The 19120-nt window shown below is 29.4% G+C and overlaps 5 protein-coding genes across 13 annotated transcripts; 2 read left to right on the top strand and 3 right to left on the bottom strand.

Annotated features, from left to right (window-relative positions):
* Positions 1 to 16: 16 nt before the first annotated feature.
* Positions 17 to 2519, bottom strand: LOC136778968 (uncharacterized). 3 transcript variants are annotated; one of them, XM_066736213.1, is made up of 5 exons: positions 2221 to 2517; positions 1900 to 2086; positions 1500 to 1808; positions 1224 to 1426; positions 19 to 1146 (listed from the first exon to the last, which is right to left on the bottom strand). In XM_066736213.1, exons 2-5 carry the CDS (start codon positions 2003 to 2005, stop codon positions 979 to 981), a joined length of 786 nt encoding a protein of 261 aa, XP_066592310.1. In that variant the 5' UTR covers positions 2006 to 2086; positions 2221 to 2517; the 3' UTR covers positions 19 to 978. The 3 variants fall into 3 exon arrangements, with proteins under 3 accessions (XP_066592312.1, XP_066592309.1, XP_066592310.1); XM_066736215.1 differs by lacking the exon at positions 2221 to 2517 and having other exon boundaries at positions 17 to 1146; positions 1500 to 1830; positions 1900 to 2080; XM_066736212.1 differs by having other exon boundaries at positions 18 to 1146; positions 1900 to 2519.
* A 173-nt stretch (positions 2520 to 2692) lies between these two features.
* Ufsp2 (UFM1 specific peptidase 2) lies at positions 2693 to 5957 on the top strand. 3 transcript variants are annotated; one of them, XM_066736205.1, is made up of 11 exons: positions 2693 to 2911; positions 3020 to 3123; positions 3238 to 3459; positions 3532 to 3759; positions 3838 to 4005; positions 4077 to 4170; positions 4247 to 4516; positions 4594 to 4740; positions 4911 to 5037; positions 5115 to 5368; positions 5449 to 5957. In XM_066736205.1, the coding sequence occupies exons 2-11, from the start codon at positions 3085 to 3087 to the stop codon at positions 5658 to 5660; spliced, it is 1761 nt and encodes a 586-aa protein (XP_066592302.1). In that variant the 5' UTR covers positions 2693 to 2911; positions 3020 to 3084; the 3' UTR covers positions 5661 to 5957. The 3 variants fall into 3 exon arrangements, with proteins under 3 accessions (XP_066592302.1, XP_066592303.1, XP_066592304.1); XM_066736206.1 differs by having other exon boundaries at positions 2805 to 2901; XM_066736207.1 differs by having other exon boundaries at positions 2906 to 3123; positions 4256 to 4516.
* Positions 5958 to 8018: 2061 nt separating this feature from the next.
* LOC136779052 (cyclin-A2-like) lies at positions 8019 to 11210 on the top strand. The gene is made up of 6 exons (XM_066736352.1): positions 8019 to 8416; positions 8567 to 9037; positions 9129 to 9352; positions 9473 to 9677; positions 9750 to 9997; positions 10076 to 11210. Exons 1-6 carry the CDS (start codon positions 8255 to 8257, stop codon positions 10149 to 10151), a joined length of 1386 nt encoding a protein of 461 aa, XP_066592449.1. The 5' UTR covers positions 8019 to 8254; the 3' UTR covers positions 10152 to 11210.
* Positions 11211 to 12239: 1029 nt separating this feature from the next.
* zda (peptidyl-prolyl cis-trans isomerase zonda) lies at positions 12240 to 14655 on the bottom strand. Of its 3 annotated transcripts, none has more exons than XM_066736355.1 (5): positions 14191 to 14655; positions 13678 to 14033; positions 13404 to 13603; positions 13006 to 13304; positions 12240 to 12935 (listed from the first exon to the last, which is right to left on the bottom strand). In XM_066736355.1, the coding sequence occupies exons 2-5, from the start codon at positions 13984 to 13986 to the stop codon at positions 12625 to 12627; spliced, it is 1119 nt and encodes a 372-aa protein (XP_066592452.1). In that variant the 5' UTR covers positions 13987 to 14033; positions 14191 to 14655; the 3' UTR covers positions 12240 to 12624. The 3 variants fall into 3 exon arrangements, with proteins under 3 accessions (XP_066592452.1, XP_066592453.1, XP_066592450.1); XM_066736356.1 differs by having other exon boundaries at positions 14396 to 14655; XM_066736353.1 differs by having other exon boundaries at positions 14408 to 14655.
* A 313-nt stretch (positions 14656 to 14968) lies between these two features.
* On the bottom strand, positions 14969 to 18016 carry LOC136778971 (MAPK regulated corepressor interacting protein 2-like). 3 transcript variants are annotated; one of them, XR_010823506.1, is made up of 5 exons: positions 17335 to 18016; positions 16414 to 16526; positions 16180 to 16305; positions 15966 to 16120; positions 14969 to 15485 (listed from the first exon to the last, which is right to left on the bottom strand). XR_010823506.1 is itself a non-coding variant. In XM_066736220.1 (4 exons), the coding sequence occupies exons 1-4, from the start codon at positions 17337 to 17339 to the stop codon at positions 16044 to 16046; spliced, it is 321 nt and encodes a 106-aa protein (XP_066592317.1). In that variant the 5' UTR covers positions 17340 to 18016; the 3' UTR covers positions 14969 to 16043. The 3 variants fall into 3 exon arrangements, 2 of the variants coding, with proteins under 2 accessions (XP_066592317.1, XP_066592318.1); XM_066736220.1 differs by having other exon boundaries at positions 14969 to 16120; XM_066736221.1 differs by lacking the exon at positions 17335 to 18016 and adding an exon at positions 17015 to 17064 and having other exon boundaries at positions 14969 to 16120.
* Positions 18017 to 19120: the final 1104 nt, after the last annotated feature.

Raw genomic sequence — 19120 nt, 5'->3', positions numbered from 1 at the left:
AGTTAGTTTAGCCATTGCTGAAATTCTCAACTGTGATTGGTTCTTTTACATCTCATACTGCTTAATAATGCTATGGCGTTTACTTTAAAAATGTCGAGTTTCAATCAGTTATCAGTAGTGTTAGTTTCCTTAAAGGGAATTCGTATTCCAATATTACAGAGCAAAAATTGGCGGCGTATTGCAGCGCCTTATTTCTTGATAGATTTTTAACTTATCATAGTATTTTGGAAACGTCAGAAGATTATTTAATGTACGTTGGAAAATGTATGAAAAACCCGAAGAACAAATTATTTAAACAATCTTATTTCCAATTTATTAAAGGTTCTGCAACGTACATACATCTCTAAATAATTTTCTAGCGTTTTTAAAATACTATGACAAATTAGAAATCTGTTAATAAGACTAAAAACTGCTGCTAATTTTTACTTTGTAATGTCAGTTTGCAAATTCTTCGTAATAGAGAGGCTAAATTCAATGCACCATTGTTTATAGTTGAATTAATAATAGTTGTATGACAAGGTATTTATAAAAAATTGAAAAATGTTAATTAGATAAAATTAATCATTTTTTGGTTTTTTATAGATACAATAATAGTTTGTGTCTCTGATAAATTTTCATTTTTGTTAGATTTTAATTTATTTACAAAAATAAATGAAAACAATTTTTCTCATTTTTCTCTCATGTTTGGTAAAAAATAGAATAGACTTATAAATCTGTTAACCATTATTTTTAAAAACTGAATATGGTGAGTTATTTCTTATTATCATTTTTCATGTTTAACTGCTTGCTCCTTTGCCATAAAATCCCTTACTTTGCCAATCATCTAAATTTTGTCCCAATTGACGTTCTTCAAGAGAATAATTATATATTTCACATTTGGAATTCTTGTAAACTAGGTGGGAGTCATACATGAATTTACTTGAGAGAATTTAGTGAATATAGTTAAAAATCATATCAGTATAGCCTAGAATATATACACTAAATTTTTACATGATTTATGCTATATACACATATTGGTTTTTTTGTAATAGGATGGATTCCATATTCAACAGTAATACCCATTTTATGTTTTAAGAAATCCTGCATATGTTTAGCAAATGTTTTATTGTTGTTATGCACTTCAGGATGTTGAGCATATTCGTCCAACTGAAAAGATTTTTTCTAAATATAGTATTAGAAATATTATTAGTTGTGTTCAATAGGTGCAATATAGCTTTACATACTTTCATCCACATGCATTCAGATATTTCTCTATTACATTTTTTAATATCAAATGTATGGGGAATTAGAAAAGCTACCATATAAATGTCAGAGCAGTTAAATGCATAATTGTGGCCATGTCTAAATGTTACAACAGATTTAAAATCAGCTTTGATGCCAGTTTCTTCAGAAACTTCCCTTTCAATTGCTGTTTGTAAATTTTGTCCTGTAGAATTAAAGATAAATTTAATTTGTGGTTTTAAATAATAAATATGAAATAAGAGGAGCTTTATATTAACCTGGCTCAACATGCCCTCCAGGTAGTTTCCAGAAGTTTTTAATTAAAGAATGTTGCTCTTTAACAACTAATATCTCATTTGTCTTTTCATTGAGTACAAATGCCCCAACCCCTACATTTGTATGGGCGTATGATGGAACATGGCATTCCTGTGCATCATCTAACCAAAGATATAACATTACATGTGTTTCTTTTGCATGATGAAATTTAAACCCATATTCTATCAGAATAGGTATCCACAATGTATGAGATAAATGAACACAAAACCAAATAGTACGCCTTTCAAGTTTTCTCCATTCAGTTAAAGAATCTACCAACCAATATTCATTTACCTATTAAGTACATATTTCTCTTTTTTGTTTTGCAAATATTTTATAATATAAAAATAATAAAAAAATTACCACTAAGACGCTGTTTAAATTCATTTGCTTTACATGATTCTTCATTTGAATCAATAGTCACTCCATTGTATCTGTCTAGACGACCGATAAAATACTTATCTGCCATAACCAAAGATGTTTTTCTAATAGAATATAACCTTTTATGATTAGCTGGATTAGCTACTTGAAGTGATAAAATATGTGATTTCTGTGAAATATTCAACTTTGTAATTCGAAATACATTTAAAAATATTGCACACTTTGTATTATTCATTGATCGATATATATAGTGGCGAAACTATATTTTTAAATGAATTTATCATACATTATATAATTATGTACCCAATGTCTTATAAAATATGATCGAATAATTAGACTTTAGTTTAAGTGCTTTAGTGCATACTGCATTGCGAACAGCATGAATCTGCGATAAATCTGGTGCCACATACATTTTTAGGTGAATTAACATTTCCTACTATTTCCTACTGCCATTGCTATAGCCAATTAAACCAATAAGGGCATGATGGAAGTAGTTGCAGATATTTAACATAAAAGCTTCCAAATAATTGGAAATTTGAAAACTTTAGTGAGTTGCCTTCTTTTGTCGTCATCGCGAGTCGCGACTGATCGCGACTATCGCGCCATTCGCGTCGCAAACTGCAAATTGCAAAGTGCAATGTGGTGCAATGCAAACATTACGCGAGCGCTTCTTATGGCAATTCTGTAAGCTGTCCAAGAACGACAGCTTCAAAGTTATAAGAAAATAATTACTTAAAAACTAATCATTATGTTGTGAATAATTGACATTACAAAAGGATCAGGATAAATGAGACCTTTACTGAATATTAATTATAAATAGAGAAAATTGAGACAATTATCAATTGTTATTATCCTATATCCTATGTATAGATAGCTTACAAAGTTGCCACACGAGGCGCTAGTTTAAATCTTTCTGTCTTTCTTCGCTGCTTTACATATACATACATACACATTATTACACATACGTAATTACGACAGTTTATAGTAAGTAACGGTATGTGCTACTACACTACGTCTACATGTCACACTTTTTTCCAATCAAAACACAGTCATACAGCAAAAATTAATGCTTAATATTAAATAATTGCTTTATATTATCCAGTTTCCTGAAATAACGTATATTAATATATATTTTGGATATAAAACTTGCGCGTTACTTTAACAAAAATGACACCAAAATTGAAAATTTTGACTAATGTTATTCAGGTAAGACTTTATGGCATATGTAAAGTCTATTAAAGTCATCTGCTTTACTTTGCAAATTTTTTGGATCTGACAAATGACTTATCTTAATTAATCTTTCATAAATTTATCTTTTAGCGCTTAAATTCTATTAGTATCCCTAATACTGGTCATCTTTATGGCATTATGTATAATAACGCATTAACAGTTCTTACTTTTAACATAAATGTTCAAAATGAACATGATGATAGTGTTATTATTAATCATACAATGTTACAATTAAATATGCCTGTTGAAGTAGATCTTTGTGGTATTTTACATATTGGACAATGTGAGGAAAAATTACCTGATGCTTTTAAGGTAAAAATTTGTATTATCTTTTGATATAAAAGTCTACTAAAAGAAACAATAAGTAAAGTTTAATTTATTTAGGATATTGATGTGACTGACAATCCTTTACTCCTAAAATATTCACTCAATGATTCAAAGTTACAGTCCTACTTTTATGTGCACCAAAAGTTGGAGATTATTAATAATGTAGAAGTAATAACAGAGGAAGAACTATATCAACAGTTTTTATATATTCAAGTTCAAGGCAGCATTCCATTACTTACTCTAAAGGAAAATATAATAGATGCTTTACAGGATTCAAGAAAAAATGTATAATAGACAAATGTTTTATTGTTTTTATCCACATATCACTGTTTCCTAATTCTATTCTACTTCAATATTTTTCAGATTGCATCAGGAAAAGTAGGAATTTACTTCCCTAATAACAACACATATTTATTTAATAGTAGCAACAGTTTAGGAGACTTTAATGTAAAAGAGTCATTCAATTTATCCCAAGAATATGAAGGCCCAGTTAATGGAAAATCCAAACAAAAGTCTTCAGCAGGAGCTGTGGTAAAATTTGTCAGTTTTATATTATTTATTAATATAGTCACATAATAATCATTTCTTCTTTTTCATATTAGGATGTAATTTCAGCAGTAATATTTCTAAAAATTTCTAGAGATAAAGTATCTGAAGACTTTATTAAATATGCACCAGTACTACAACATGTTAAAAGTAAGTTATTCAAGTTTGAGAATCTTTTAACTTATATTTATCTTTCATACTTAATATCAAGTAAACCTTTTATAAGATATTACAGGTACTTTTACCAGCATTGAATGTAAGTTAAATATTGATACCATATCATTAGTAAGCTGTAATATAGCTGCATCAGAATTGTATGATATCTTAATAGAATCTGTCTGTAGGAACATTAAGTTAGTCGAACAATTTTTTAATGAACAGTTACAAGAAGAAAATTCAGAAATTCGGTTACCTCAATTTTTACATTTTAAACCTGAAGGCTGTGGTCATTTAATAACACTTTTATATCCATACGGATGCAGTAATGAAGATAAATGTAAGTACAATTAGTATGTCAATTGATAAATAATAGTATTTATAAAATGATTTGAATTATTTTCTATGATATTCTAGTCGAATATCGTAAAAGCTTGCATAGAGTTTTAGCCTTAAGCATGACAAGACCATTATTTCGTAAAGAAAATTGTTTACAATTTACAAACAATGATGAAACAAAAGAGCTGGTTGTGAATCCTCATGAATCTATTTCTCAAGCTTCAGGTAATTTGATATTGAATAAAAATAAAGCATATTTAGGGTGCATTCAAGGAGCTGCTATCAATGTTACTACTCATACATTTCAAGCAATTTGGTATGCACAGTAGCGTCGATAGCGCTAAATAGCGTACTCCTCGAACGCACGATTAATAAAATTTAATCTACTGTTTTAGCAATTGATGGTAAATTGAGTCTTGTTTATGGTCTATACTCTTATCATCACTATGGGCAAGATAATTTTAATGATAATGGATGGGGATGTGCATATAGATCCCTTCAGACTATTGTATCTTGGTATAGGTAATTAAAATTACATTTTATTTTGAAATATTGCAAAATAAGTTTAAATTTCCTAAAACACATTATGCAAATTTAAGATTGCAAGGTTACCTAAGTCAGTCAATACCTACTCATCTTGAAATTCAAAAATGCTTAGTTGATATAGGAGATAAATCTCCCAACTTTGAAGGCAGTAAACAATGGATTGGATCAACTGAAGTAGGTTTTGTGTTGGAAAGTCTATTTGGTATAAATGTTAAAATACTCTATGCTTCCTCTGGAGATGAAGTATCATCTTTTGCCCCTGATCTCGCTTATCATTTTCAACATCATGGCACTCCAGTCATGATAGGTAATATTTAATTATATAAATTCATTTTTAAAAATTATAATTTAATAATTTCTTATTATACATTTTTTATTTTATGGTAGGAGGTGGAGTTTTAGCTCACACAATATTAGGAGTAGATTACAGTGAATCTTCTGGAGACGTTCGATTTTTAATTTTGGATCCACATTATGTAGGATCTGAAAATTTAAATGTTATTTTAAGCAAAGGATGGTGTGGTTGGAAAACAAAAGATTTCTGGAAGAAAAATGCATTTTACAATATGTGCCTTCCTCAGAGACCTATATGTATATAATATTAAATGAAATATTTTTTTAGACCTTATTTTACACAAAATATTCAAAAAGAAAGGGCTGAGCTACACTACAAACCTAAATGGAATTCTCTTAATGAAATTTATATTAAATATTTTCTTTTAATTGTATTTAATGTGTGTAAATGTGATAATTCTAAATTATTCTTTAATTGCATTATAAATCTTACTTATATTGGTTTATTGTATTGTAATATATTCTTTATGTAACTCATTTTCATATTTGCATATAAATCAGATTTATATAATTATAAATTAAATTTAGTGCATTTATATATAGTTTTATAAAAAAATATATATAATAGTACAAATTTTGATTTAAATTATTTTCAAAATTTAACTATAAGATATTATTTATTAAGTTTTGTTTGTTTAAATAATAACTGGAAAAATATTTTTTAAGAAATAACACTTAATAAAACAAAAAATTAGATATACATTGATTTCTTTTTTATTAAATATGTAATAACAATCTAAATATTATACTTAATCATTGACTTCATAATTTTATTTATTATCATCATTCTCTTACATAATGTGTCTCATGAACCATTTGCAGATTTTTGTAATAACTGTGCAAAACGATTTGCAACTAAAAGCGATACATCAATAAACCTATCAACACAATTATTTAAGCAGGTTTCTGTTCGACTATCTAATTTAGACCCAGGTTTTTCAACACATTTTTCCCAACATATATCATTAAATTCATGAATCTGTAAAAATTATACACTGTCAATATAACAATATTATTCGTGCAGAATTTACTTCCATCACATAATCATATAGAAAATAGTTCAGAATAGCTGCTAAATGTTCTATTCAAAATATTTCAAATAGGTTAAGTTTTTAAAAAGTCACCTGTGCATTAAACTGAGCCTTCTGCTTTTCTATTAATAAAAATTCTTGTAATTCTGAATCTTCTCCGGATTTACTATCGCTACTAGGCATATCACTAAATAAATCAGCCATTTCTTTGAACAGAGATGAGGCGGGAGTTTCTTTCTTTCTTTTTATATCCTTCGAATGGATTTCACCAGATTTCACGTTTAGGACTTTAGGATGATGAGATGATTGATGAGTGGATGAGTGTAAGTGACTATTATAATTAATATACATATGTATATGTATATATATACCGACTACTGCAGGCAGGTTATTCGACTGAATCGATATACATCGATATATCGCATATCGATACGTTGATTGCGATATTTCAAACATCGATACTTTTGGAAACGCCATCTGCATGCACGTTCATATACTATAGTTTATGTTACGGGAACTTGACTGTTGAAGTTACCCTATACATATGTATAGAGACCGTGTACACCAACACAATGTCAGTGAGATAAGAATGTATATTGGTGTATATGCATACTATCAGCGCAAACTATCGGTCAATTTTCGCAGTTTTGAGTGTAATTTATTTATACGTATACAGTTATACAGTGACACTTCGCTATCATTGTGTTGGTGTGCACGGTCTCTATACATATGTATGTATATAAAAGTTTATATTATTATATATAGTATATATAATTATTTAGTTTTATATATTATAATAACACAAATCTGGCATGAAGTCTGCTGGAGTAAAATTCCTCCTCACCTGTGTAGATTTGTGCGTACTTGAAAAATTTATTTAAAAACTTTATTGCAAATAATAAGCTAATGTAATAAATTAATAATTAATCTTTTAATTCATATTTCATTAATACATTTGCCTAATGGATTTAAATAGAATTGTTATTTTTTAAAACTATTTATATTTAAGGGTGACTTTTAGGGCGAGGACCTCACAGATTATTTACAGCTCATTAAGTTAATTTTGCTATATTTCACGTGACGTATAATGTAGTAAAATTAACTTAATAAGCTGAGAGGTCCTCGCGCCCTTTAACCATCTTTTAACCAACCTCTATTTAAGCTACAATTATACTAATTATGGTATATTGTATGTAACATGATTATTTTAATAAAGGTTGGTTAAAGTCACCCTAATATATTACATATTCTATATATATTTATTAAAAAAATTTCGTAGTATTTATTATATATCGTAATAAAATGCATGTATATATTTTTGTATAGATTACATAATTAGCTAAAAAAAAGAAAGATGTATTTGTGTGTGTAACTAGAGAATAAATAAATAAATAAGCCAAACAGAAGGATTTAAACAATTTTATAAGTGTGAAGAACTCTACAAACTGAAAAATGGTCTATCTGATTGGTTGTTGCGTGTTTTTAAAAGGAGAGAGTTGGCAGCAAATTTTCTGATTGGTCAATTTGAGCGAAGGTGTAACGTATCGCCAGCTGTTGGAGAAGTGGAGTTTACGTTTGTTTGAAATCAAACGGCAACAGGAGTTTGCTGGCCGGGGCCTTTTCGGTTGTTGAAATTCTTACTGCCATGCACGAGAGGTTGTAAAAATTTCATTTCTACCTCAAGATACAAGCAGACACGTATTTAACGCGTGTCTGCGAAATAAAGAATTTGTTGCAAGACATAAGAAAAGCTAATAATTGTAATTTGTAAATATATAACATTTTGGCGGAAATTTGACTGCCTAGTAATGGCTACGTTTCGAGTACACGAGGATCAGGAAAATCGAATCGCTGAAATTCGACGTGGTAAAGAAAATATACCCATGACCATCCAAAATCAAGCAATGCAACAATCAAAACGGGCAGTACTGGGCGTAATTCAAAATAATTGTCTTCGAAACACGAAGCAAGTATGTATAACAAATTTCTTATTTTCCTCAACCCGCTTTTAATAACCGAATTAAATAATAGTTATGCTTATTTATAGAGATTTTTCTATCATTAGCCTATATTTAGAATTATTTATTTTGATATGTACATGTGAATTATTTCTTTTTTAGGATATATTGAAAGATGAAAAATTCTCTAAAGCAAAGCCCACAATACCAGCACAATTAGAGCCTTTTATAGTTTATAAAGAAAGAAAGGATGAGGTATCTTTTAAAATATATGAGGATAAATTGGAAGAGGAAACTTCTGTTGTCCTAAGAGAAACTATAGAGACTAAAGAAGTAAATGTCAAACAGGAAGTGTTATTAAAGATTGAAGCTGAGAAGCCAACCTTGGAAGTGAATCCTATTATAAATAGCTTAGAAGAATTTGCTAATAATCTTTGCAAAAGCTCACCCGATGGTAAAAATGAAGTTTATAATCATGAAAGTCCTATGGCCTTGGATAAGTCAGCTATTTTCTCAAGCTCCAAAAAGAGAGAACAGGATAATAAGAAGGATTCCCTCAAAAAGTACAGAATTAATTTCTTTGATGTAGACGAGTATAGAGCTGATATATATAATTATTTAAGATGTGCAGAGGTATGAATTTATGTCAATATATGTATTTCCTTGAGAATTACTAGAACTATTAATGTTTAAATTTTTTACATAAAATTGATCATTTTTAAAGATGCAGCACAGACCAAAGCCTGGTTATATGAGAAAACAACCTGACATTACATACTCAATGAGATCAATATTAGTTGATTGGCTTGTTGAAGTAGCAGAAGAGTATCGGCTGCAAACAGAGACATTGTATTTAGCTGTATCTTATATAGATCGCTTTTTATCATGTATGAGTGTGGTACGTGGCAAGCTACAGCTTGTAGGTACTGCTGCTATGTTCATAGCTGCGTAAGTTTACAAAATATTATTTAATGAAATTAAATAATTTAAAGCAAAATATGTAGTTATTTCATTATTTTTAAAGTATTAAAGTTTATAACTCTTATAGTTTTTTTCTTTCTGTTGTAGAAAATATGAAGAGATATACCCACCTGATGTTGGCGAATTTGTATATATTACAGATGATACCTATTCGAAGAAGCAAGTATTACGGATGGAACACTTAATCTTAAGGGTTCTTTGTTTCGATTTAACTGTACCAACACCTCTTACATTTCTTATGGGCTACTGTATAAGCAATAATTTATCCGAAAAAATCCGATTTTTAGCGATGGTAAGATTATAAATTTAATGAAATAAGAAAACATTTGTTTGCATTTAATGCTCCTATCTTTATTTTTTACAGTATTTATGCGAGCTATCATTATTAGAAGGTGACCCATACTTGCAATATGTACCCAGTCTCTTAGCTGCATCAGCAGTAGCACTTGCTCGACATACATTACAGGAAGAAGCTTGGCCTCATGAATTAGAATTATCAACCGGATATAGTTTTAGAAGCCTTAAAGATTGTATCTCTTGTTTAAGCAGAACATTCGCTAACGCACCAAATATTAAACAACAAGCAATACAAGAAAAATATAGGAGCAGCAAGTATGTGTAAAAATCTGATTAGAGCAGTTTCATATAAATAATATAAGTTATTAAATAAAATTGTTTCCCTGATTACAGATATGGATACGTGTCCATGCTTTTACCACGTTGTACTGAAGCATTTTCTAGTGAGGATGACTCCGAAAGTACTTAATAAAACACAATCGGATAAATTTTAATATCAAAGGAACAAAATATATATACATTTATTAAATCCAACACACCTCCTATAATTAATCTCATCATAAAAGTACTGTAAGGAGGGAATAATCAGTGGATTTTGGCACTCGATAAAGCATGGATTGCTATTATGTATTAGTCTTTTTGAACAGTATGTCCAGCTGCATAAGCATACTGTATTTTTGTTTTGTATTGTCTCCATCTACTTTATGATACCGGAGATCGATGCCAAATTTTAATAATGATTTTAGAGACTCGTCATTATTTCAATAATGGGCGCCCCAAGAAGCGTTATCTACAAATTGTATTTTTATACGTGTTTTTTTAGATAATTTTTAATTAAATAGACTACTGGTATAGACCACGTCTAAATTTCACTGCCAGTGAACGATGATTAATAGAAAAAATTGCTGATTGTATTTATTACTTTATAATGTTAGACACGTTATTGTGATAATAACATTCGATTTATTAATAATTTAAAAATTTGCTGCATCAATTTGACTATTAGTTCAATTCGTACAATGTTATTCACGAAATACTAAGTACTTATGTTACACGAATTTCGCAGCATAAATAGGTAGAGTTATTTTAAAAGTTTAATATGTATGCTTTTTTTTATTTCGGTATACCTGTATAGCACGCTTTTGGAGCATATGACAATCCAAATCTCTGCTTTTATACACCATTAAATATTTAAAACATTGAATACAACGCCTAGCAATTGGTTAAAAAGGAAGCAAGAATTTTTTATCAAAATGTTTAATTGTATTTTGCTAATTAAACAAATTCTTTTCATTTGTTCTCTAGAACATGGTTTGAATGAGCCATAGGAAACATAAGAAAAAAATAAATAAAAATTAAAATGGATTATTTATTGGGTAAGATTCACTACTTTTTACCCAATCTCTGGTTTATAGTGGATGTATTATAACAATGTAGCATGATTTTTCTAAATGAATTTTTGGGGCAACAATATCATAAATATCTGTGTTCGGTACAGTCTGCACGAGACAGAGTAACCATGTAATTTTACAAAAATATACATATAAATGTTATTCACATAAAAAATTTGGTTATTATTATTTGTTTTGATTACATAAAATGAGTTTTTAATTATTATCACTATCTATTTCTGGTAGGGAAGATAAATCTAAGCCAATCTAAGGAAACAACCATTATATATCATTTTTAAATCTAGCCTTTGCAACAAATTATATCAGAAAGGATATAGATTGTTTTCATTAAATCACCCCAGACCATGGATGCAAATATTCTTTTATTCCCACAACCCTACAACGAGTGATTTTTTGCATAGAATCTCTTTTAAACTTCTTTCCATTCAGATTCAAAATGACATTATGCAAACAATTACTATCTATTAAAGTTACAGAGATAATGAATTTTTACATATATGCTTTTAAGCAAGTTGAAATAAAAACCTTGTATAAATCTACCAAGTGCAAAAAGGAATATTAATAAATTTTTGTTAGCTTATGGCAGAAAAGTAGTATTTATGCTATGATAAAGTAAAGTTATAAGTTATTTTTATAAAAATAGTTATGACACAAAATATGAAACATTTAAATAATAACTATTTCTAAATAGAGGATGATTCTGCTCAAATGACCAGACATTGCTAATACGATATGGTAGCTATAACTGAAATTGAAGTTCTTAATCGGAAAGGCATATATCAATATTACAAAGTAATTTCATCTGAAATATAGGTTTTCGAAAAAAGCTTATTGAAAATTTTACTGTCTTATCCGAAAAATACATTTCTGAGGATTCAAAAGCCATTATCGAAATTGAAATTGGCCTTCAAGCAACATTGTTCTTTGATAATTTAGGTTTCAGACGGAGCCGCTCTTTAATGTCGGTATCCATTTTGCTCTTAAGCCTAGATTTAAAATTTAACCATAATGAATTCACTAACATTATAGACTTTATTTATTATATCTTTGATACAAAAAAAATATTATCAATATGCTTCTATACAGTGTACAAGATAAAAATTTAAGAATAAAAACAAGATCTGATAGGCACAAGTAATTTTATATGAGACAACGGAATTTGGACTGTAAATAAAATCAATTTATAAAAGCACGTAAAAAAGCAATTGAGCAAAGTAAATTGGTTAAGATAAGCATAAATGACCACATGTATATTAAATTCGTTTGAATTGGAAATAAAATTATTTCACAAATACGCAAATATTCCAGTGTCCGAGATCGAACGGTAAACATAAAAAATATCTTATAAATTGTAATAAATATAATATGGAAAAAGTATTAAATTACTTTTTGGAATAAAACTCATAACTTATACCCTTTAAAAAAATTTAAAGTATTTAAAATCTGTAATTAAATATTAAACTATTTCCGCACACCTTAACAACTTTGTTAATTTTATTCAAATAGTTTTAATTACATATAAAATTAATTTTACGAAGAAAATTTGTATACTAGTGCACCAAGAGCCGCTGCTGTTACTCCACCAACTAAAGTCCATATTAAATTATTTTTGTTCTTTTTGGTATTATCTTTCCTCACATTATTGGATGCTATATTTTTTGCTTTAGGAGCCCCCAACATTTTTCTGTATAAATCTTTCTCATGTTGAGCATCTTTAGCATTTTTTTCTTTTAATATAGCTAGTTCTTGTTGAATAGCCTTAGTTTTTGGGTCCAACTTAGAAGCATAAAGTAGAGTTGTATACGCCAAAGTATGTTCCCCTTTTCTATGCAAAATTTTTCCTGAAATTTATAAACCATCTGTGAACAATTTTATTTAAAAATATTGAGATATAATTGTTTTTTAAAATACCTTTTCTAAATAAAGCTTTAACATTGGTTGGTTGATGGGTTAAGACACTTTCAATGCTTTTCAAGGCAGCATCATATGCTTCAATTTTCATTTGTGCTGCAGCCAAATTATTAGATACATTTATTCGATCTATCAACAAAGCTTGTAACTCTGCATCTGTGACAATTTCATCCACAAGATTGTCTGAAGAATTAGTATTACTTGGCTGCAAAAACTCTAGTGCTCTTCTGTAACACTGAATGGCTAGTGCTGCTTCATCGCGATTGAACCACCAATTACCATTTTCTCGTTTTTTATTTCTATAATATAAATACTAAGTAGTCCCCAAATTCTAATTTTATATCTAATGAACATGTTTGTAAAAAAAGTAAGTAAAAGTAATAAAAAAAAATACTTACCCAATCTCTTTCCTTTGGCTTACAGAAAGAGTTTCTATATCTGTCTCTGGCTCAACATTTTTTAGTTCTACAGTATATATAATATTTGCATCACTTGGAATGTTTGGTTTATTTCCTAAACTACCATAAGCAAATCTTGAAGCTACTTCAACTTTTGCTATTTCACCAATATCCATTAGTGCAATTGCTAGATCCAATCCCTATGAAAAATAAAGCACGCTTTTAGCTATTATATAAATATAAATTTATTCCAACATTAAAATATATGTTATACCTGAATAACTTCAACATCTCCTAATTGAATAACCAGTTTTTCTTTTTCTTCTACAATAGTGCCATTTTCAAGTTTTCCAGTGAGCTTTAAGGTACATATGTCACCACGACTAGGTCTAGTTCCATTTTCTCCTTTTTTTAAAACTGTTTTCTTAAGTTGACCATTCCCTAATAGATCTATACATTCATCTTTATGGTGATCACTTAATGCTGCCTTAGTCATAGAATCTTCTGGATCAACATCAAAATTTAGCTCATTGCGAATAAAATCAGCCTGAGATTCCCCAGGCTCTATAGACACACTCTCCATTTTCAAAAGATACTAAACCATTTAAAATTTTTGGTGGCTTTTCAGAACTTGAAAAGAAAGTATACAAATTCTATCAGAGAATCTATTTGAAGTATTTGTTGATAATTTTAAATGCAACAAGGATTAACAGAAATTAGTCATTTGAAAAAAAATGCAAACTCATAACATTACTAAATCCATAACCAAATAGATACAATACTTAACCTTTAGAAGACCGGCATTTTTCCGTATATATTTTGAAGTTTTAGTACGTAAAATTAATGCATATGTATGATCTAAATGACCTGTAAAAAATGAATATTTCTTGCTAACCACATATGTGGTCATCCCGGCCCTCTGAAGGTTAATCCAGTTAATCTCTTCATACAGATAACCAAATAATACGTAAACATTTATGATAATATCTTACGTTATTGCATACCTCGGTTTTTTCGTTTTCTCCTATAAATATTATATAAACCACGAGGGAGTAACTTAAAGTATCTTTATGATCAATTTAAAAATGTGCAATTTTAATAAATGGAAGGACAGATATTGATATGCTTAGTTCGAGAATAAGTTAATAAATTCATTTTCATTCAAGATTTTTAAGAACTCGCACAGTCCGGACATCCGGTATGTACATACGTCAAGCAAAACTCAAAGAGCCCAATTAGCCCACACGACCTATCCCGCCCCCGCCTAACCCCTGTAACGTTGTAGCCACTAAACAACCTCACCTCACCCTTTGAATGGGAGGGAAGTATAAAATATGAAATATGATTGGTTATTCTTCAATGTGATTCGATGATTTAGCTCAATGTTAATCGGTCCGATAAAGTCACGTGATTCACGTGACACTTGAGCAAATAGCTAATTCATAGCTTTATGATTTAAAATCAATTCCATTAAACAATCCTTTTTTATACAAATACTTTTGAATATTTTGTAACAGCTTACTTAAGAGTTGATAGTGAGAATTAAGGAGATAGAAAAAGTACAATTTTCAATCTTATTCCTACGAGTTTAATTAAATGCTACAATGTGTACAAAAAGATTGTGGCATTGTATGTAGAAAGACATATTGCTAAGTATATAATTATACTGATGCTTTCATTAGAAATATTATTTTTATCCATTTTCTATAATCGACCACACACGCACGTAAATATATATATATACACATCATCGTCTATTAAATAAATGGTAAAACAGCTTCATAATTTAATAACGCTTGATAACAGCAGCACAAAGTCACATTAGGTACTATATAAAAACCATTTCTGTGAATTACATACTGCTTCCTACTGAATGTAGTTGTTTTATCATTTTTTACCTGATTGGCCTAATATGATTCATCTTAATAAAATTATTATGTAACAAGAAAAAAAAAAGAAGAATTTATTACGATTCATAAATGTAATTTATAAAAAAATCGTGTATACAAACTCAGGCTGTATCGTATTTATATCGTTTTACATACGCTTTTATCATACAGACTCCATTTCACCGACCCTCAACTAAAAATGTGTACAAAAAAGCAAATAATTAACGTCACTAATATAAATAATAGTTGAAATTTAAGTATACATTCAATTTTGTCTTAAAACTATAACTAGGTGTATCAATTTTAGAAGTGTAATAAATAATTAACATGCATTCGATTTCTCAAATGCTTTTGAGACAAGATTAAAATGCAGGAAAGCATTAAAAATAAATGTACTTTTCTGTTTGATGTTTTTGTCATTTCTTACAAATATAAATAATAAGAGAAAAGGCAGAAGCATGTAAAAACATAATTAAAAGTGAAAGGAATGTCAATGTATAATATTTATATTATATTATATGCTTCACTATTTTCCGGCATTATGTATCTATTCTTTCTATCCAATATTATAAAAAGATTTAAGATTCTGTAACTAGATACATACAATAGACCTATACCATTAATTTTGTTTGAAATATAAGAGATGATTATTGCTAAAAATTAAAACTCTCACTTTTTCCTAGGTTTATCTTTTCTGTTTCTTATGTCTGTTTAAGAATGTCCGATTATAATCAATGTGTGGGGCCTGGCACTAGGAGCTTGCATTTCTAGTAATAGTTTGAACTACTCGTTGCCCCCACCATGCTTCCAAATTAAATGGTTCAAAGTCTGTAGAAAAAGAATAATAAGGTAATTGTTTTCTACTAACAATTATTGCTATTTGGTACCTTTGAGTTGTGGATTGGGTTCTCGTTCTTGGTAATAGGTAACTGTTGCTCCATTTCTATAATTTGAAGAATTGCTATGTGCTTGATTATGGCACATGTCAAGTTCTCGAGATACAGTATTCCATGCTTAAAAAATGTTTTATTTGTTATCATAAATAATTATTTATTATAAAACGAATCTTAACATCAAATTAATTTCTAATATATTTTATTTATAATATATCAAATACTTACAGTCATATATATACTTAATCAAGTCTAAATGCTGAGATAATGTTTCAGTTTGATGCCTCATTGGCATAGAAGGTAGCCTTTTCCCATTCATGGCTGTCATTTGAGATCTTCCACTAAAGAAAAAGATAATTTTCTACACTTATATAAAACTATTTTTCCATTTATTAATAAATTTTTTAATAAATTTATCTGCATAGTGGTAGTTGAAATTGAACAGAATTTACAATAATTTTTCATTTTTACCAAACAGATAAATTTATCAATAGGTGGAAAAGCTGAGCTTTAATAACATCAACATAACCTATTTTTTTCAGAATCTGGTTATTAAACCTATTTATCTTATAATGTCCGAACCTATATTTTAAAAAATATATATTTCAATGCATTTTTTTTATAAAAGTAGGTGTTTAGAAATTGAATGCGATACTAATTTATTTGAAAGCTTTTAAAGGTTCTTGTTTACTATTAAAGGTTAAGATAAGAATTAAAATGAATGAAAAGAAATATGTATTTGGTGACACATTTTTTTGTGTGATAAATTATTATCATAATTAGGAATAAGCTTATATTATAATATGATAGATATATTGTATTCTATTACTGTCAATAAAATGTAATTGTGTACATAAAACATCGTTGGAGAAAAATGGCGGTTCTAATACTCATGACATTTCATATCACTTTCGCGCTTCTGCCCTCCTGCCTTTTCTTCTTTCTCCCTTACCCCTATTTACTTCTATTTCCAATAAAATCTGTTGCACTTTTTTCAACGTGAAATGACACATCGTTAAATGACTATTACATTGGATAAAAACTGCATTTTTCAAAGGAATAAGCTGGGTCATTTGAATGTAATATTAAGTAAAGAATCGAAAACTTTATGCAAAGTGAAAAAAGAATAATTATGATTAAAATAAATACCTCATTTTGTCAGATGTCAATGTTTTCAAGGATTCCAGATAAACGAATTCAAATACAGTGATATTTTGTTAGGAGTAAATGGAATGAAGAATAAATTTTGATATTGAAAACAAGAGATTTGACAGGACAGCTCGTTTACATCACAGCATATCACGCAGCTGGTTGGCTTTGCGTTTGCTTTACTTCTCGATTTACTATGAAATGTGTATAGCTTGGCTATTGTGCCGTTGTTGGTTCGATGTTGGATCCGTTAGTCGCTTAGAATAAATGAGACAAATGGAAATCTAAGCTGAGCAGTGTGTACTTGTGTAGTGTGGAAGAGCAGAGCCGACAGCTGAGTCTTGAGGAGACTAGTGTGCTGAGGGCTGAGGGGCCAGTGAGAGGGGCGTGAATGTTTCTTTGCCCCTGTCGATTCTGCCAAATGCCAATTCGTCTTATCCTAACAGCTGGCCTCGTTGGCGTACCGCTATGCGGTTTATTATGCGTCTGGATTGTTGCAACAATCTGTAGTCGCCTGTCGTGTAGCAGCCTGTAGTACTACGCAACTTTATTTTCTCCGGAAGTAATGTACTAGCGTGAAATAAGAGCAAACTCTGCAACTTGCTTGATACCTACTGCGCGAATTGATAACAAAATATTTAACAATCGTAGGTCAAGATTCCTTCGACTCGTTTAGGCAAACACTCTCGACAGGATTCAATATCATTCGAACGAACGCTTGCACCAATGATAAAATAGCAACTCCATTGACTCTCAAAGCAGTCGTTAGATGTCACCACTGCTTCCTTAGTCAAGTATACATGTCACCACACACCCTTCCTTCATTACCTTTAAACCATTTTAAGTAGGTAAAACCAGTACTGATTGCACAATTCTCAGAACATTTATTAGAAAAATTATTTATTTATTATCTACTTAAAGTAAACACACCATTAAATATTTACATACTATAAATTACAAGGTAATTTGATTATAAACTTTTAAATATTACTCTTATTTGCACAAGAGATTGAACGTGTTAAACCGTACTTAAATCAATGGTTAAACGTTCTCTGAAATTATTCTTAAATATTTCCTCTATCAATTAAAATAATAATAGATCTTTATATGATCAAAATAAAACAAACGTAACAAAATAGACGATAGAGGAGCGGATGGATATATGCTTATAGTTACAGAGATAATGTAATAATGTTTAATTAAGATAAAACGTTGTTACCTCCACAGGTGCATATGACTGGTATTGCGCACGTAATAAAAGCTTCGAAGTCGGAACTTCGTCACGTGAGGCTGGCTTTTTATGAGGCAGAGAACTGTGTCCACAGTGATTAAACCGATACCCAGCCACAACCCATAAGATAAGCATGATTCCTTTGCTTTATTGCTTATACACACATGTAAGATCAGAGTCTGCTGATATTAGCAGGTGGAATCGGTCTATGTCTATCGCATACCTCTTTCTATCTATTCATTAAATCCTATCTCCTTGGTCTCTCAGCATTGGTATACTATTGTACTATACATATATACATAAAGTATTGAATATTTAGGGATATTTGCCAGAGAATCTACACTATGCAATATAGCATTTGTTATTATCTGTACTTGCAGATACACAACCACTTATTTTCTATCGAATGAATCAATGCCAAATTTTTGAAATACATATTACTTTAAGTAAATCATATAAGTACCTATGCTATAATTATACACTGTACATCTTTATCGAGTAACTGCTCCGTGGACTGCTATGTCAGTATAACACACATCAATCTCTTTAGATTTA

The sequence above is a fragment of the Prorops nasuta genome, unplaced genomic scaffold (assembly GCF_024137725.1).
Source record: "Prorops nasuta isolate Cenicafe-Biocafe unplaced genomic scaffold, Cenicafe_Pnas_1.2 PNAS00015, whole genome shotgun sequence".
NCBI lineage: Eukaryota > Metazoa > Arthropoda > Insecta > Hymenoptera > Bethylidae > Prorops > Prorops nasuta.
Note: the sequence above shows the minus strand (reverse complement) of the source record. Positions and strands in the feature narration are given on the sequence as shown.

What these genes read in the sequence shown, in the direction of transcription:
- LOC136778968 (XM_066736212.1), bottom strand. Translation starts at nt 2,152, where the DNA reads ATGAATAATACAAAGTGTGCAATATTTTTAAATGTATTTCGAATTACA. An exon ending in ATTTAAACAGCGTCTTAGTG is followed by an intron (nt 1,809 to 1,899) that starts GTAATTTTTTTA and finishes ATTGGTTGGTAG; the next exon opens with ATTCTTTAACTGAATGGAGA. An exon ending in TGGAGGGCATGTTGAGCCAG is followed by an intron (nt 1,427 to 1,499) that starts GTTAATATAAAG and finishes TTAATTCTACAG; the next exon opens with GACAAAATTTACAAACAGCA.
- Ufsp2 (XM_066736205.1), top strand. Translation starts at nt 3,085, where the DNA reads ATGACACCAAAATTGAAAATTTTGACTAATGTTATTCAG. An exon ending in AATTACCTGATGCTTTTAAG is followed by an intron (nt 3,460 to 3,531) that starts GTAAAAATTTGT and finishes TAATTTATTTAG; the next exon opens with GATATTGATGTGACTGACAA. An exon ending in ATGCAGTAATGAAGATAAAT is followed by an intron (nt 4,517 to 4,593) that starts GTAAGTACAATT and finishes ATGATATTCTAG; the next exon opens with TCGAATATCGTAAAAGCTTG.
- LOC136779052 (XM_066736352.1), top strand. Translation starts at nt 8,255, where the DNA reads ATGGCTACGTTTCGAGTACACGAGGATCAGGAAAATCGAATCGCTGAA. An exon ending in ATTATTTAAGATGTGCAGAG is followed by an intron (nt 9,038 to 9,128) that starts GTATGAATTTAT and finishes TCATTTTTAAAG; the next exon opens with ATGCAGCACAGACCAAAGCC. An exon ending in AAATCCGATTTTTAGCGATG is followed by an intron (nt 9,678 to 9,749) that starts GTAAGATTATAA and finishes TATTTTTTACAG; the next exon opens with TATTTATGCGAGCTATCATT.
- zda (XM_066736355.1), bottom strand. Translation starts at nt 13,986, where the DNA reads ATGGAGAGTGTGTCTATAGAGCCTGGGGAATCTCAGGCTGATTTTATT. An exon ending in GAGATGTTGAAGTTATTCAG is followed by an intron (nt 13,604 to 13,677) that starts GTATAACATATA and finishes TATTTTTCATAG; the next exon opens with GGATTGGATCTAGCAATTGC. An exon ending in AGCCAAAGGAAAGAGATTGG is followed by an intron (nt 13,305 to 13,403) that starts GTAAGTATTTTT and finishes TTTATATTATAG; the next exon opens with AAATAAAAAACGAGAAAATG.
- LOC136778971 (XM_066736220.1), bottom strand. An exon ending in GATTAAGTATATATATGACT is followed by an intron (nt 16,306 to 16,413) that starts GTAAGTATTTGA and finishes ACATTTTTTAAG; the next exon opens with CATGGAATACTGTATCTCGA. An exon ending in ACCCAATCCACAACTCAAAG is followed by an intron (nt 16,121 to 16,179) that starts GTACCAAATAGC and finishes CTTTTTCTACAG; the next exon opens with ACTTTGAACCATTTAATTTG.